General features: G+C 37.2%; 1 protein-coding gene across 4 annotated transcripts in view; it reads right to left on the bottom strand.

Annotated features, from left to right (window-relative positions):
* Positions 1–1,393: 1,393 nt before the first annotated feature.
* The window catches only part of TANGO2 (transport and golgi organization 2 homolog), a 28,689-nt gene continuing 12,723 nt past the window's right edge, over positions 1,394–17,359 (bottom strand). For all 4 annotated transcript variants that reach the window (XM_021544506.4, XM_085592720.1, XM_085592722.1 and 1 more), the window contains 7 exons: positions 16,992–17,080; positions 16,665–16,784; positions 15,549–15,663; positions 8,686–8,756; positions 7,069–7,222; positions 5,939–6,043; positions 1,394–4,217 (listed from right to left, as the gene is read on the bottom strand). In XM_021544506.4, coding sequence (XP_021400181.1) covers positions 4,097–4,217; positions 5,939–6,043; positions 7,069–7,222; positions 8,686–8,756; positions 15,549–15,663; positions 16,665–16,784; positions 16,992–17,080 — 775 coding nt within the window. In that variant the 3' untranslated portion in view covers positions 1,394–4,096. The remainder of the gene's footprint in view (positions 4,218–5,938; positions 6,044–7,068; positions 7,223–8,685; positions 8,757–15,548; positions 15,664–16,664; positions 16,785–16,991; positions 17,081–17,359) is intronic.

Below are 17,359 nucleotides of genomic sequence, written 5' to 3'. Positions count from 1 at the left end.
GTATTCTCTGTTTTCCCCTTCCTCTCTCCATCTTCTGATCTGCATTTAGGTTTCAATAATTTTTCTCCATGTATCTTTCTAGTGCAAAGACATGACAATTTAATGTGCATCAGCAGAGATACTGCTTTTTTTCTTATTCATATTGTGCATAACTTATACATTGTCATTTTTGGCTATCCTGCTTAATATTATAATATTTATTATTTCTTCCTCATCTGTGATCCTATGTTCAGTGCTTATGTCTTCTATTTCAAAAGACAGGGTAAATTTGAGCATGTCAACTGGCTTGCTTTCATTCAGCTTCTAAGTTCTTGATACACAATGTTACACAGATAATTTTTATATATATATATATGAGAAACATATTCAACATTTCTTCAGTCTGTTCACCTTAACCTACATTTTGCAGCATGAGTCACACTGATGGGTTCTGTAATTCTCACAGTTCATGTCTCTCCAGCTGATTGCAGCACTGATTCTATTTTCACCAAGTCAAGACTATTTCCTAGATCCTTAGAAGCTATCAACAAGACTTCTCTGCAGAAAATGAATCAGATGAAGAACATCAGCCATGTCCTGTTACATCAATTTGAATGAAAAAAACCTAACTCCTACTATCTAATATTCCATATAAATAGGGATACTTGCTAAGCCATAAATGTGCATTAAGTTCTATAGGCTAAAACTGAAATGTGAGATACTTTAATTATTGCCTTATTACTGCTTAGTATTGCATAGATTAATTCCAAAATTAGTTATTTCCTTGTAGTATGACAAAAACAGTGTTTCAAGTCTTACCAATATTTTATCTTAATTATTCAGTTTGGTGTATTTCACTTGTAACAATAAATATCAATGAAGTTTTGAACATAGAGGAACTCCAAAGGCCCAACTCCTCCTCTGCTCTGTTCAGGTGTGTTTTATTAAGCTGCTACAAGGGAGATGAGACAATTCCACTTCCACTGCAGGGGCCAGTACAGCAGAACATTAATGCAGGCTCTAATCAGTGTAATAGGAGTCTCAGGTCTGCCAAGGATCCAGACCTTTTCCACAGTGAACAGGGATTCCCCATCCTCCAGCAGCATTTTGTGAGGCTCCACTTTCCCCTAAGGAAGCATTAATTTCGCTATTTCCTATCTTTCAAATATTTTCCAGTTTCTTACCTAAGACAACCATACAATAGCACAGAATTAGGAAATACCCACAAGAATATAAACCCCCCCGCAAAAAATAGAGCACTCTTAAAATTAAGTACTAGAAACAGAACTTAAATTACAGCTCCTTCATCCTTAATATGGCATTAAAGATTTTACTTCATTGTATCACACCAAATTACAGGCAAATGAACAAAAACATATGTGCAAAAAATGCACAATCTACTAATGCCAACAAAGACTGGTCACCAGCTTGACTTTATTCTGATTCTAGTTTTGAACACACATGTAAACAACAATTATGATACAATTTTAAGCAAAAAACATAGCTGAGGTTTTACACATTTATTAAAAGTTCTTCCACTACCATTCCAATAGAAAAAAATCAGGAAACAAAAACCTCTTGCAAATGGATGACTGAAGAAATGGTATGCATAAGCAAACTTAGTAAAATGCCATGCAGTAGTTTCCTATATACACCTTTTTCCTTTATATCCTTTAAAACTCCCTTTTATTATTTAAAATTTAAAATTCCTTTTATTATTAAAAATACTTTTATAAAAATAAAACACTTTCTTTGTTAACTGTAGGTACAGTATCCTTTTTCCAGTGGATTCATTGCAACTCTAATTTGCACAGACTAGATCATGCACTTCACAAATACCTTATTACTTCTATGGTCAAGCACCACTTGCTGGTATCTGCACAGCAGTCCTGATTCCGTTTCCACTGAAGCCAATTACAAAACTCTCACAAAAGCTTCCAAAGTAGTTAAAAACCTCATCTTATTAGCTATTCTGATGTGATAAAAAACAACATTCAAGCTTTGGGCTCTTTCCTTTTTATTTTAATTGTTAGAAAAAGCAAATCCAGATTTAGAATTTTGATTCAAACATATCAAAACATATGATTACAATCCATATTTACATCTAAGATCTGACTCACCTTTCTTTGCCTATATGTAAAAACTAAGAAAAAATTTTCATTATTACAGGACTGCTATAAAGACTGATGTTTACAAATGCTTTTAGCATGATACTGCATGCAAGTATTTTGCTTGCCTTTATGATAATTCTCTTCAAAGAGAATGTCATGTTTAAATATCCACTATTTGTAAGTGGATATAAAAAAGTTTGCTATGCAAACTCTCAGAGCAAGCTATTGAGGCAGGGCTTTGATTCTAGGATGCATGTGTCAAACTCAAATTTAAGACAGCTTTAGCTACTTCTTTACATATAAAAATAAGAGTTAACATTTTTATCCATACATATAGGGTTTAACAACTCATCAAATTAAAAAGGGATGACCATTTCCTGCAGCCCAAAAGGACAGCCTGGAAGGCTTTGAGTTCTAAACTATGCACAACCCAACACGATTGTTGATTGTCTTGCAATCAAGGTGGTCAAAAAGTCATTTATACAGAACTGAATCCACAACCTGCAACTAGTCATGTAAGCAGTCCTGGTATCTAGAAGCTATTTAAATACGCAAATATAAAAAAGAGATTTGAATAAATGATGCTTTAGCATTTCCTCACAATTACAAATCTGGGAACAGCCTTTCACAGTACTTCACCTCAATGGAAAGTCTCATTTACTGCTGCCTCCATTACACACACACACGAGAATGCCCAAACACACCAGCTTGAGCACAGAAACACAGCTGCACATCTTCCAATATCAAAAATCTGGCTATTTTGCAATAATTAATTAAAATCAGAGGCTTGTGAAAATTAGTCAGCATACCTAAAGGAAAAACACAGTGGTGATCCATTACTAACCTAATATTCAGTATTCAAACAGCAATAGAAACAAAAATAGCTTAGGGTTTTCAAATATCCTGTTATTAGCTAGAATCTTCCATTATCTACACTGGCACTGAATAATTGAAAAAAGCATGCATTTAAATAGCTTTTTAATTCACAGGTGTTAGAACATAGGAAGTACCTCTTAATAGTCAACTTTTTCAGCAATGTAAGACTGCAACAATGTCACCTTACAACACACAGCTATTTCTACTAATAATCCATGAGAAGGAATCCACTCCAGGGTGTAACACGTTCTACCAATAAAGAAATGAATCCAAAATTTTATATGTACAAAACAGCCGATACATGAAAACCTCATCTTCAGCTTCTGTTTGCAAACAGGTACCTATTCCTTACCTGCTTGCTGGGAAAGAAAATAACAAAAACAATACTGCTAATTAGACTATGAGGAAACAGGATGTCACAGCACAAATAGTTTTATTCAAGTCAAAGATACGCAGGTCTGCTCCCATGGCTCTTTCAGTAAAAGTGAACAGAGACTGAACTAAATTCCCTACCTTGATTCTCAGATCAAGTTTTAGAAATAAGATCTATTGCTATACTATCTATAGAAAAACAAATGTAAAGAATCACCCCTCTCTGCCCTCCCCAGGCAGAACACTGCACCATGGCACTGAAAAGCTTAAATGAGACTAAAGCACTTAATACTACCAGGATAACATACATTCATTTTATGCACATTGGCATCAGCTGTACAATCTTAACAGCATATGTTGAAGATAAAGCAAAGTTTGGTAAAACCTTCATATAGAACAATAAAAGCAGCAAATATTTCCCCACCATTAGAACTAAAACCAAGTTTAAGTTCTACCTATAACATCTTTAAAAAAATCCACACCTACAAAAAAGTGATGACTTTGTCTTGGACAAGGATGGCCTTGCCCTGAAAGCAGGGTGGTATTAAATAAAATATTTCTGATTATAAGTTGCTACTTCATGTAAGAAAAAGCATCTTCATCTGGTTTTCTCCAAAGCATTTGTGAGCTACCAGTTTATTTAAACTTTCGCTTTCCTTGCTATTTTTAGTTTGTGGAGGCTGGCACAAAACATTTACTAGAGCTTAATGGCTTGTTGTCTCATTGCTATTATTACAAACCATTCATGTGGAAAGTTGTTAACTGTGCAGTTTGAATTCATAGGTGCTTGTTTGCCACTGGTTGACATCAGCATTGATCATGTTGCGCTCGGTGAAAGTAACGCATCCCTCGGAATCGATGAGCACCACCGTGTTCGTCCTGCAACAGCACAACGGCACAAGGTTACACCTGGGCCCCATCACAGACCCTCCCAGGCTGCCATCCCTCCATCCAAAATTTTTATTTTATTTTCCCTGAGAACATCATCAACACACGAGCAGGGCAGAAATCATTCTGACAAGTTCAAATGGGCATTTTCAGTCTGTTTCTCTGTCATGCCACTGCTTTGATTCCCTGCTGTACTTGCAGCAGCTGACACACAAAACTGCTTAGTGCAGAGAGTATGGTGAAGTGCCCTATTCAGAAAGAAACAGTATAAAACTAAGTTTTTCTTCACACTTTACATGTACCCATAAGGATTACTGATATCAATAGTACTCTCTTCATTCCTTTCTTTCAAACCAATTGTCTATGTTAATTATTATCACAGGACATTGATGTATGATCAAGGACAAGGCGTCTCTCTAGGAACCTTCCAAAGAGGAAATTTGTTTTCCTGAAAAGCAGATGCCAGTTGTGCATCTATTCCACTTTGCCTTGGCTAAGCTGTCATTTCTCCATGGACACTGCAGTACCCTACTGACAGTAGGAATTTTGCACCATCCTGATCTGGTGACCTTTCCCAAGTCACTTCACAGTTGTTCAGTCATAAAAAAAAAAAGCACTTAATTTCTTCATAAGAAAGTAATGCCCAGTTAACAACCTCTATTCACTAAGCCCTGTTGCTAAGGGAAAGGTAAGTGTGAGCATACAATTATAGCAGTAGGGAGACTTGAAATGTGTGCTAATTCACCAGTAGAAGGTCAGTATTTCTACCAAGTTATCCCTGTTTCCTTTGAAATGGTTGAACTCTAATCTGTGAAGTAAGGGGAGCAAGGTGCTTTGTTACCCTATTAAGTCTTCATTAGCCTATATTTAAAATGTTCTTTTAATACATTTAAAGAAACCACTGTAAATACTGAGTATCTCTCTCAGAATAACAACTTAAAATGCCTACATCATAAGCACTCTGCTTGTCAACTCCCATTTCTACAGAGGAAATACTATGGCTGACCATGCCACAGACCAATCTGACAAAATTATTGGCAGACTTTTAGAGCAGCAATTCCCTACCACCAACAACAGGGTTCACCAGCAATTTTGTCCCATTGAAGATTAAATTAAGATTTGCATTGCATTATTCTATTCTTCTTGCAGCTTTGGTGGAAGAGTCAGAGCAGAGAGTGAGAATATCTCAGTAGAAACAGCAGCATCAGTTAGGGGAGAAGTGGAAATACAGGTTCTTCTGAACAAGAGCAATATGTTCTTAAAGTATGAAAATGGCATGTATGCATTTTCATATGCATGTATGATGCAATATCTATGGAAAACTCAAGATTTATAAGTGCAGATGACACAATTCCTGCTCGTGGAGGAGAAATGTGTTGTGCAGTGTCTCTGGTAAGATCAAAGTTAGATGTGCTCAGATCTGCTGTTACATTGGGGAAGCAGAACTGTATTATCTCATCTGGGACAAGTTAAAGCTGTGCCGTGCTCTCCATCAAAGATGAACCACTGTGTGAGCTTCAAATGCTCTTAAGCAGCAAATCCCAGACTCAAATACTGACTAAGCAAATACATTACTGAAGTATACCAGATTAATATCTGAAAAAAAAAAATTAAAGCAATCACAATAGAATTTAATCTTACAATAGCACAGTTTTAATTTGAGATGTGCTTTGATGCAGTACACATCTATTTCTGGCTATGAATTTTTTTACCTTGTTCCGTAACCTGGGCAACGAACACATAAAGCTGCATACTTGTTCAGGATGGGACGGATGTAGTCCTTCCCTTGGTCTTCAATTGCAGGGTCTGGTAATTGACTGAAAAATTAGGAAAGTAGTTTAAAAAAAAAAAAATCTCCAATATTAACACATTCATCCCTCTTGATCTGGAAGGAGTTCCAGGACAACCCTGAGATCACAGTCAAAGGCAGGGCTGAAGCAGAAGAGAGGTAAAGGACAAAAACCCATCAGGAAAGAATGGACTTCTGTGATTAAACCAACTGCTGTACTCACTAAAGTCCTGTAATATGCACACACAAAGAGATCATAAAGTAATATGAAACAGGATATTTTGAGAAAGTTCAAAGCTAATGCATATCCACATGTTCATATTTGTTATGAAAAGATCATTTCATCTTGAAGTGTGATTTGGAAAGATTACAGGCTTCGGTTTAAATATTGCTTTTTGTAAGTAAATATTTCTCTTTTATAGTCAGATGATTTTCAGATGAGATCAAATGGAATTACTCAACATTAAGGGAAGATCATTTGACTATATTGTATCTTATACCTTTGTCTTTTTACTAGTAAAAAGTATAAAGTCTAACAATTAAAAAAAAAAATCTCTTGATGCGATAGCAGATGAAAGAAGCTCTTAAGACAGCTTAGCAGACTCCCCAATTAATACGCATTGTCCATGACAAAGGTTGGCATCAGATCTTTAAGGTCTCTTCCCATCTAAATGATTTTATGATCTATGTAAATAAGTGCTTTCTTTAAATGCAGTACCCAAACCTATGTGAGCCTTCAAAAAGCTGACAGCAAGCAGCTTGCACATCTCTAGCCATGCACTCATTGCCCTAATTAAGAGAAGTGCAATCTTTAAAAAAAAGGCACACAGAAACCAGTGCACAGCTGATGAGGTCTAAAACTCCAGTAGCTTTAATTGTATCTCCTGCTTAAAAATCAATACTGTTGAAAGTCAGCCTGAAAGATTCCAGGCTCTGTGAAAATACTTTCAATTAATTTGAAGGTAAGGTGCTTTTTTTCTTTCAAAAGTTTCTCTATGCATTTTTTAATGGGTCATACTGTATTTGAGTAAATTCCAGCAATCATGTTCTTACGGCTCTTGATTATTCATCACTGTAAGAAGCTCCTTCACCAAGTCTTCTTTGGTAAGGTCTTGACTTCTCTTGACCACTTCTGTGAAAAGCTGCTTCCCATACTGAAGTTTCTTCCATGGTGTATCCAACAAAGAATTGCTCAATCCATATATTCCTACACATATACACACACAAAAAAGCCCAATTTAACTGGAAAGTGCTGTGGGTCTCAGATTCAGTCAAAGAAAGAAACTGAGAGTTTCCAGCTCTTTCCCAGGCTTTTTGCCTGGGTAGAAACTCTCAGTTTCTTTCTTTGACTGAGTCTGAGACCCACAAAGTGCATTCTGGTGATTTCAGTTGTCATTAAGAGATTTTAAAATATTTTAATAAAGTCTAAGTGACTCCCCAGCTAACCTTTACCTTCAGGTGTGCCATAAACATGCAAGCCGCATTACTGAACAGGAGAATACAGCAGGCTCCCATCTGATGCTGGGCTGTGCTTAAGAATTTCCCTCATGCTAATGCTCAGTACTTGGTTTTAGCTGTACTCTAATTCATATCTACAGCAGCTAGTTTAAATTTCTGGTTTGCTAAACCATGAAGGCACAACAGAATTTTATAATTTCTGTAATCTATCTAGTCTTGTCCAGTGTAAGGATAGTAATTGTAAGTTATCTTTGCCTCTGATTTTACTCTTGAAAAACACTGCAAAGCAACATTGGATGATGATAAGGCTCTTTCTCTTTAGAGGCACCCTCTCACCACAAACCAGACAAGAAAGACTACCAAATAGCCTTTCCTCCTAAAGGCAGCCATGTACACATGTCTGTTGTCTAACCACAGAGACCAGAACCATATTTGGTACACGTCTGCAGATACCTAGAAATTGTGACTCAGTTTCTTATTATAACATGGCCAGATTTTAAATTTAAAAAAAAAAAAAAATATTAAAACCTGTTTTGTGTTTGTAGCTGAACAAAATCTAACAGCTGTTTCCAAGAATATTAATGCTGTAATTGCTACAATAACAGTTTGTCTACTGGCAGCCATGTTCTGACCAGTAACCTAAGCTGGCAAAGTAAGGATCTGCCATCAACTGTTACCAACCAGTTACACTGCCCAGAGCCTTCCATGTATCCTGGTTCCATTTAAACTGCCTTTTTGATGATGATTTCTGGAGCATTGTTCTCTGTACCTAGCTACCAAAGAACTAGATTTGAAATATTTTGAATCAGTTCACCTGATAAGACAGATTGTATTTTTTTTAAAGCCAGCTTTTCCCTGGGGGAGCATTGTCATACTGTCACCTTCAAACTGCTGGGTAAGGGGAGTTAGGATCAGACCCTTTGAAAATTCCATTTCTCAAGACAGATTCTGTTCTTCTGCCATAGTTACCTAAGCAGTATTCCACTAATTACACTGCAGGTGGGTACACTGACACTGATAGAAACTTTTAATGAACTATTGATTCTTTACTGAAAGTTATTAACAAAAACTTATATGAATTCAAGGACATTTAGTAATATTTTCTTGTAAAGAATGCAAAGAAAAAGACAATGCTTAAGTAGCTAAATTACTAGAACAATACACAGCTACATAAGAAAAAGTAATATTCAGACCTTTCTGTAGAAAACCTACCAGCATTTAGGAAAACAGGTTCTGGTTCTCCTCTGTTTCCATAGTAGCAAATTACATCTCCTTTGGTGGTACTGAAAAATATAAATACAAATTTCTCCTTGAAAAGCCATCAGCTTCTATATTTGATTATGCTTTAATTTCATGCAATCTTTGAGCACATTAAGATGCTTCTCCCACTGTTACTCCTATGATACCAGACATTGATGTGTTTTATTACTTTCCTCCTCTCAAAACACTGCAACATTATCAGGAAGTAGCATCATCATTTTTAAACATAACTGCAATAAAATTCAGTGAAACCCCATAACTTCTGCATGGACATAGCCAGGCTTAGTGACAAAAACCTGGTTTTGATTAACTGGAGATTTAGTTGCTTGGGAGAAGGGGGCATGTGAAAACAAAGGAACTGTCCATCACAGCAAGTACCCTTTTCCCCATCACTTCTTTTGAATCCTTCTTGCATTCTAAACCACTGACTGCTGTGGGCCACTTCAGATGGCAGAAGTGCATTTCAGGCCCACTTCCAGCAAAGCTGCAAGGCATAGCTGGGTCCTTTGTGCATTCCTTGGCTGTTTTCAGATCACTGTAGTCACTGACTCTCTCTCTAACTGGAGGCACTGGCTGCAGCACTCTCTCTCTCCTGTGCACAGAGTACAGGGAGGGTCTTGCACAAGGTTTAGAGACAGCTTCCAACATTGCAAACAACTCTTACTTGACCGAGATGCTATCAGCATATCCAAACAAGCAGCAACCTACATAGTCACACTGATATGGACAACACAAAACACCAAACCAACTGATAAGGGAAAAAAAGAGAAAGAAGGTCATCAATAAGCCTTGTGTGTCCTGTGGGAAATGGATTGCCATTAGATGGCTCACTCTCAACATCCCTCACGCAGCTGACATGGAATAGTGATTCCTCAGATCACTTCCACTTGGTGGGGTTTGGCTTTTTTTTTTAAATTTGCCAGAATACAGCAATGAGATCTAATTCTCTATTTCCCCCCAGTGATTTACTTGCTCACAGTCACCAACAAACACATTCTAATCATAGTTCAGTTTTTAATTTGTCTCCCAAGCTCCAGCTCCTTGGACAGCAGATAGAGTTTCCAAATTGGAAAAATGAAAAACAATGAAACAAAAAAACAAACCAACCAAACGAAAAAAAAAACAAACGCAAAACTTGCACATAAGACTGAATTTGGATTAAGTAGCATAAAGCATAGTACAGAAAAGAAGCTATTTCCAACTCCTCATTTTTTTCCTAAGATAAAAAGGAGTATCTCTGTGCTGATGCAAATCAGAGTATATAGAATGCAATCTCATTAATGATGTACTGGAACTTAAATTGCTCTGCATAACTTAGCATCCGCTACTCAAACCTTAATAACAAGCAAAACAGTCTTGATTTAGCTGTTTATATTCTTCTTGAAAAGCCATTATGAAAGACATTCTAGTGTCCTTTGCAAGACAGCCAAATGAAGAAGGAAATATTAACTTATTAATTGTAGAAGTCAGAGGAGTCAAGAAGAAGAGTATGAAAAAAGTCCACATAAAGCAAAAATAGAAGTGCCTTTCTCTGTGCACTACTCTTCCTCCTCCCAAACCCACAAGAGCTTTCGGATACCAGACAGAAAGATTATCAAGTTTTCCAGCAGAGGCAGAAGACAGCAATCATAGCAAGCATATTATGTACGCTATTTTTATTGTTAAATATCATATAAGCCTGATGTTATCAGTTATGATAACATCAGTTACTCAATTCACAATTTATCAACTGTTAGAAGAAATGTGCAATGTTTCTGAACTTTCCTCTAGTAGCTTAAAAGACATTTATTCTCCTTATCTTTTTCTTCTCATCCTTAAGATCATTGTTCAAATTTATTTATGCTGATGTCAAGACTTACTGACCACCTGAACTCTTCACAGACAACAGCCCACCTTCGGTTTCTTAAGTTAAGACATCAGAAATCACACAAACTATTTTATTGGTGCATTAACTACTCTCTCTTCAAATACCTGCTGTAGAAGGTCTGAAAAGATCAGAACAATTGTTATAACCTGAAGTCTCACAAGTCAGTGTTAGATGGAAAGGCAGACAAATGGCCCAAGGAAGCCCTGGAATACAGCTGTAAGACAAAGCCTGTCACATATGAGACTGCATGGTGAATAAGCTAGCACTGCTGACTTCCCTTAGAATGGCTTTTTACATCAAAGAATATAATCCTCTAGCACCTCTTCCAAGATTTGTGTCATTGACAAATTCAGTAACAAGATCCCCTGGAGCTTATCAAGAAGATGGGGAATACATACAAACTGCAGGGTCACTAATTCAGGACATCTGTATCTTATGGCATGCACGCTCCCCCAGATGAGTGTTTTCACTTACCTCCACTGCAGCACTGCTGCTGCCTTCTGTCAAAAGAAGACTAAAGCCTCCCAAGACACTTCTGAAATGGGGATACTTCCAAAATTTAGTTTACTGTGCCATTCAGCTGCTCTTTCTTTTATCATTTGGCTCTGCCTATTCCCTTCCTACTATTTACAGGTACTCAGTACTGAACATCAAAGCAGAAGCCAAGATGAAAAAAAATAACTGTAAGCTTGATCGCAGCAATACCCTCAAAACCCTGGCCTGTACTCAAGATTCTCTTCCCTCCCAGACTTACAAGTAGAGATACTAATTCCACTGCAGAAGTAATAAAGGCATAATTAAAGTGATGACAATAGGACCCAACAGACTTATTTTTAAATTCCAGCCACAGCTGACAACAGAAATAAACAGAAATTATGCTCTTTGATACATCATTCTGTCAAAAAATGTAAGCAATAAAAATGTTCTAGGAAATATTCTAGGCAGCAAAAATCTCAGTAGTAATAGAAGCTTTACAGCAACATGAAAGCCATACAGAGTTTGCCATAATCACTTCTTAATGCTGATGAAACATCAGCAATGTCCTTCTGCACTCCTGCCCTGATTCAACTTCAAGGTGGCTCCAAGTCATGTCCAACAAAAACTCAGAATGAAAGAAAAAGGAAAAAAGCAGTGAGGCAGTAAAACTGCAGAGAATTGCTATCACTAAGTGATCACTCCCCTGGGCACTGAGCTCTACTCTGCAACAGACAAGGACATTGGATTGTTTTATGAATGTCCTGTGCATGTATTTTTTGTGCAGGAACAAAAGATGAAACTGGCAGCAACACCGAAATGCTTTACAGTAGTTTCCAGTAAGTAGTATGGTTCACAGATTAATTTTCTTTTCTTCAGTGTTCATGAGCTAATCAGATAACTCTTTCTGTTCTGAAGCTAAAAATAAACAAGCAAACACCACCAACTATAAAGCCCAAACATGTACCACCTACCGTCAAAAAAAAGGATGAAAAGAATTCTGCTGGATACTCACAGCATACAAAGTCTGCCTTAAAACAGACTCTGATTTTGTTGTTAGTGTCTAAACATTTCCTTGGCACTGTCCTAATATTTTGGGTCAGGCAGAAGCTGACAGCAGAGGAAAGAGATAAAAAAGATTTTCAGAAGCATTTTTATTTCTTTTGACATTGGACTGTCCATCCATCAACTGGAAGTGACTAAAAATCTAAGCAGAAATACCTCATTTTCACAAGGGAGCCACAAGAAGCAAGACAGGTATACTCTGCAATAGGTGATACTGAATTAGGACAGTGCATGAGAAGAAAACTTGACCATCCATGTTCTTTTCATATCAGCACTCTGACCCTATCTCACTTTGAAAAGGCATCTAAATCCAATATCTGGAGAGCAATCAAATCTTTCCCAACCAGGTCATGGTAACCATGCTGAATGAGAGCCTGTAGGTGATGGTATAGTTTAGTACATTTTCCCTGCAGGGATTGAAAACTGGCTGTGACAGGGGAGAGCAGGCAAGCTCACCCACAAGGCAATTTTCTGCAATCCCCTCCAGCTGACTTGTTTGTAAGGCACAATTTATCTATTCATCATGGAGAAAGTGATTCACTCCTGTTACACAGGGATCTTATTGCACATAAACTATATGGGTTCTAAGTGACAGCCTGTCAGAGACTACACTTGCTGGGTGGGTGACAAGAAGCTGCCAATTTGTCCTTCAGGGCAGTCTGTATTACACACTTGGCAGTAAGGAACACAAGTGAGATGCTGCCACAACAGCCCTGACACAAGTTTGAGGTACCCATGAAAACCTAAGTAGGTGTAGCTGTAGATTTGTAGAACACAGGTTTTCCCCAGGACAGAAATGATGATCACCAACAAAATGATCATCAACAAAACCAGCTCACTGCCTTCAGGTATTACCACAAATGGAGAAAGAAGGAAAACCCCTTTGAATATTGAGCAGGTATTTATTTACTTTACAGAACAGTCCAGCCTCTGATAACCTTGTTCCTTTCTAATCAGACATACAGATAGTCAAAATGAGAGGAGTGGCAACACTACCTCCTTGGAAGCCAATTTTGCAGCTGCAAAAGATTCCAAACAGACACGGTTTTCCTCATGCTATAATTCAACATAAAAGTATGTTTAGTGTAACTGAATAAATATTCATGACTCTCATACTCAGCAGGTACACCCAAGATGATAAAATGAAAAATCAGAAAAACAAAAGTACTAAGTAATTGTCTTAAAACAAATCAATAGTGTTTAAATTGATATAAAGAGATGCCACAGAGTAAAGAGATTATTACACTGAAAGTGTCAAATCCCATGCATATTAAAAATAAGAGTCACACCAAGATGTGGAAATAAATAATGAGATTTTACAACCTGTATAGTTTTTCCAGCTCCCCTGCTTGTATTACTGCACCTCTCATCTAGCATACTGTCATCATAATTATATTGAGAGAAGATAAAATTTCTTTTTCTGAAATGTGTACCTCAAGATTCTAACACTGTAAACCTCTCTAAATATGCTGCTTACACTCAGCAGAAACATGTGCTCAGGTACACCCCTTTCCACCAGTGCTTCATTTACACCTTCAATCTGAGTTTCCCCTCCATTTCACACACTCTAACACAACCAATCACTACTTGTTACACAATGGAAGAACACATTAAGGACAGTCCTCAATCTTTGTTTTGAACACTAACATGGCCCAACAAAATAGCATCAGCTGCAATAACATTTTCTATTTACATGGAGAAGTAGCTCCCTTTCATATACCACATTTCTGTTTGGAGTAATTCTAATTTCCTAAAATGACAAGTTTATAAATATTATTGAAATTGCTCTGCATCATTAGCTTGCCAAGAATTTCATTTAATCAGAGTATCCAAGGCTAAGGACATGTCAAAACAGAGAAGTTAATCAACACACACAGCTTTCAGTGTGATACTCAACAAGGAATTATGACCTGTATCACCACTGAAAGACTATTCAATTGAGCATACAACTCTCTATCAGCTCAGCATGAAGGAATAAACAAACAAACCCAACACAGGAATGACTGCCTTAAAATCAATCAAGCCTATTTTGATATCATCATACTAGCAATAATTATGACTATTCTCTTTCCCTACATTAATAGGAAGAAACTCAAACTTAATGCTTGCTAGGTCACACCTTGAGTATGATGCTTGCTTGAAAACATCTATTTCTTCTATTGCCTTTTTAGTAAAAGATCTAGCCAGGCAGCAACATACAGCAGAAAGCTCAAAAAGTCAAATTCTCTGACCATGATAAAAATTAATTTAGGCAACTGAAAAATTCTGGGAAGTCTCTAGTGAGATGATGAACTTTATAAAGTAGAGAGTAAAAAGACCAAAAAGCATCAAACCCTCCAACTGCCTGGCCATCTTCTGGACTGAATTTCTGGAAACATAACCTGTATGTTTATTTCTAAGCAGGCACACCAAGTAGAAATACACTCATGTATCTTCACAGAATTGACTGGTAAGTCTGAGCCATCAGCTGAAGGTGGTCTAATACAGAAAGTGAAAAATGTAAATACAAGGGCAGTTAGTGAGAGGGTGCTAGAAATCACTTCCACTAAAAACAGTAAACACTCTGGCTTCTGCTTTAAGCGTATTCCCAGAAGAATGCAGAAAAGCTGAGTGGGAGAAGGCCCTGCACCATCAGGTTGTCTAATAAAATTCATGCTACTGCACCAAGTGTGCCAAAGCAGCAGTGTGCTCCTGGCAGTTTAGATGTGCTCCCAGTCATGCAGTGTGCATCCAACTGGGAACTGACACAGGGCCTGGAGATGCCTTAGCCCTGGATTTCCATTCTCAATCGGGCAGAATGCAAAGGCAAAGTAGGAGATGTACTTGTGCATAGACACATGCACAAGCAGTAGAAAGGATTGTGCCAATCACACTGATTATAATCAAGTATCCAACATCCTTTTTCGGCTACAGAAACTTTAACTTAATGTTTTTTTGTCTTGTGCTGATTTTTAATGTTTCACGAAAGATTAATGACACAGACTCTCTGATGGGAATAATAGCTTGAAAGCTTTCAGCTGTTCTAATCCTGCTGCAGCATGTCAACTCTTAGAGAAAAAAGGTGTCTGAGAAATTATGAGCCAAGGTTTTGTCTTCTCAAAACACAAACCCCAGAGCCCCCAGGGTAAAGACTGGCTACAGCCTATCAGGGAGTTGCAAGAAGTTTTGTGGGAAGCAATGGTTAGAATACAAGATAGCCCTCCAGTGTTTGAAAGATAAACAATAACAAAGGAAAGGAAGACTACAATAAAATTAGGGCCTTACATGCCAATTAGCAAAAAACATAAGCTCTAACTTTAGTTTGTAACAGGCTTTGTACTGTTACACTTCGGTGCTATGACTTGTATGTACAGCACTGTTATTACCTTTCTCCCTCTGACATTTGAACTGTGATATTTTATAGACTTACTTCAAATCAGCTGCTAATAAATTAAATCCATTGTAAAGATGTCCCTCTACTGAAACTTTCTTCAAGTAAGAGTAGCTGTCCAGATCTGCAGTCAAGAAGTTTGTTACAAGAGCACCTAAGAAAGAGAAGTACATAGAGCAACTTGTATGTGTGTGCTCACTATTCTGACAGGCCTGGTAAAATAAACAGAAAGATAAAAATTCCTGTTGCCAACAGACTGTAACAGTGGGAGAAAACCCCAAACCACAAAATCAACCCAAATAATAAACCATCCTTTTTAAGTCTTACATCACTGTTCACATTAAGAGCCTGACTTTTACTCTGAAGAACTCAGTCAAAAGCTCTTGGTCAAAAATTCTAAGAATTCACATTTACTAACTATTCTGGACTGGATGAATCTTTCCTCTCCCCCCCCTTACAAAACCTTTCTTGTCTTGCTTCACTTCCCTGATATATGACCCTAAAATTAAATACAAATGACATGGTTCACTTGTTTCTCTGTATAAAACGTTTTGTCACTGCAATATATTCCAAATCCAGTACCATATGACGGTTACAAATGCATCTATTTTTACTTTTAAAAAATCCCACAGATGTGCTGTTTTGAGCATCCTCATTGAAAAAGGTTTTTTCTATTATTTCTCCTCCTCTGACTTACAGTGGGGAAGAAGAATCTTTTAAGCTACCTCCAGCATAATCCAAGTTGCATTCCCTGACAAAGGTGTTTGAATATGAATATACACTTTAAGAAGTCTACTGTCTACACTGAGCTAAAACTAGCTCAGTGCTTGGCTAATTTTTCTGCCTGTTAAGTAGAAGTATTTTCCAGAGGAGATGGCTCTGCTGCATAGCTTGTATGGATGTGACTTCAGGCTCTAGGCACCACATCTTGTTTTACTTATGCCTGCTTGATCAAGAAATCATTATCCAAGTCAAGTTCCTCACATATGTACTCAAACTCATCAGTTAAAAAAATTTGTTTACAGCACATAAGCATTCTTTTTGTCCATAAAGCTGTGTTAAGAAAATTAATATTGTAATCATCACTATTTTACTGGAACATCAGGGCTTGTTTGTCCATTTCCTTTTTTGTTTTTTATTTCAACTCCTCCATACCTCTTCCTTTTGCATTTTTATCAATCTTTGGCTGCATATAGTTTGTCAGGGCTGCCATCTTGCCTTTCTTACTGATTCCCAGCCATGTCCCTCCTTCTTTTCCCTCCTCCATATCCAGACCTAATGGAATAAGTAAGAGTTAGGTTATTAAATACATTAAAATTTAAAAATGTTACAAACTTACAACATGTTTTCCTTAGATGTATAAGGAAAAAGAAAATTTCTTATTAGAAAGGCAACACCACCACTCTAATAATGAAAAAAAACCAGGCCATGATTCCCATATAAATCATATAAAAACCACTCAAAACAGCAAGACATACATACCACTAAGGATCTCATTGCTGCTGTCCCAAAACTCGGCCGATTTGGATGGTCTGTGGTAAAATTCATCCCTATTAGCTGCTAGAATAAGCCTGTAGAACACAAGAGGAAAAAAGACACTATTACTTACAAATTGAAACTTCACAGTAGAGGCAGGAGCAGAATCAAATTTTTCCAGAGCATTAAGTAATTTCAAGCATGAAACTATACTTTTATCTCCTATCTCACCTTTATCACTCAGTGTAAAGTTCAACTGATATCTGACAGCAGCCTGCTCTCTAACTGTCCTGAGAAACTCAGCAAATCCATCTTGGTGAGTGAATGAGGAACTGGTGTTTCCAAAAAGTAATTCTTACAATAGAAGACACTGA

The sequence above is a fragment of the Lonchura striata genome, chromosome 15 (assembly GCF_050655825.1).
Source record: "Lonchura striata isolate lonStrDom1 chromosome 15, ASM5065582v1, whole genome shotgun sequence".
NCBI classification, from domain to species: Eukaryota; Metazoa; Chordata; class Aves; order Passeriformes; family Estrildidae; genus Lonchura; species Lonchura striata.
This window is presented reverse-complemented; position numbering and strand designations above follow the sequence as displayed.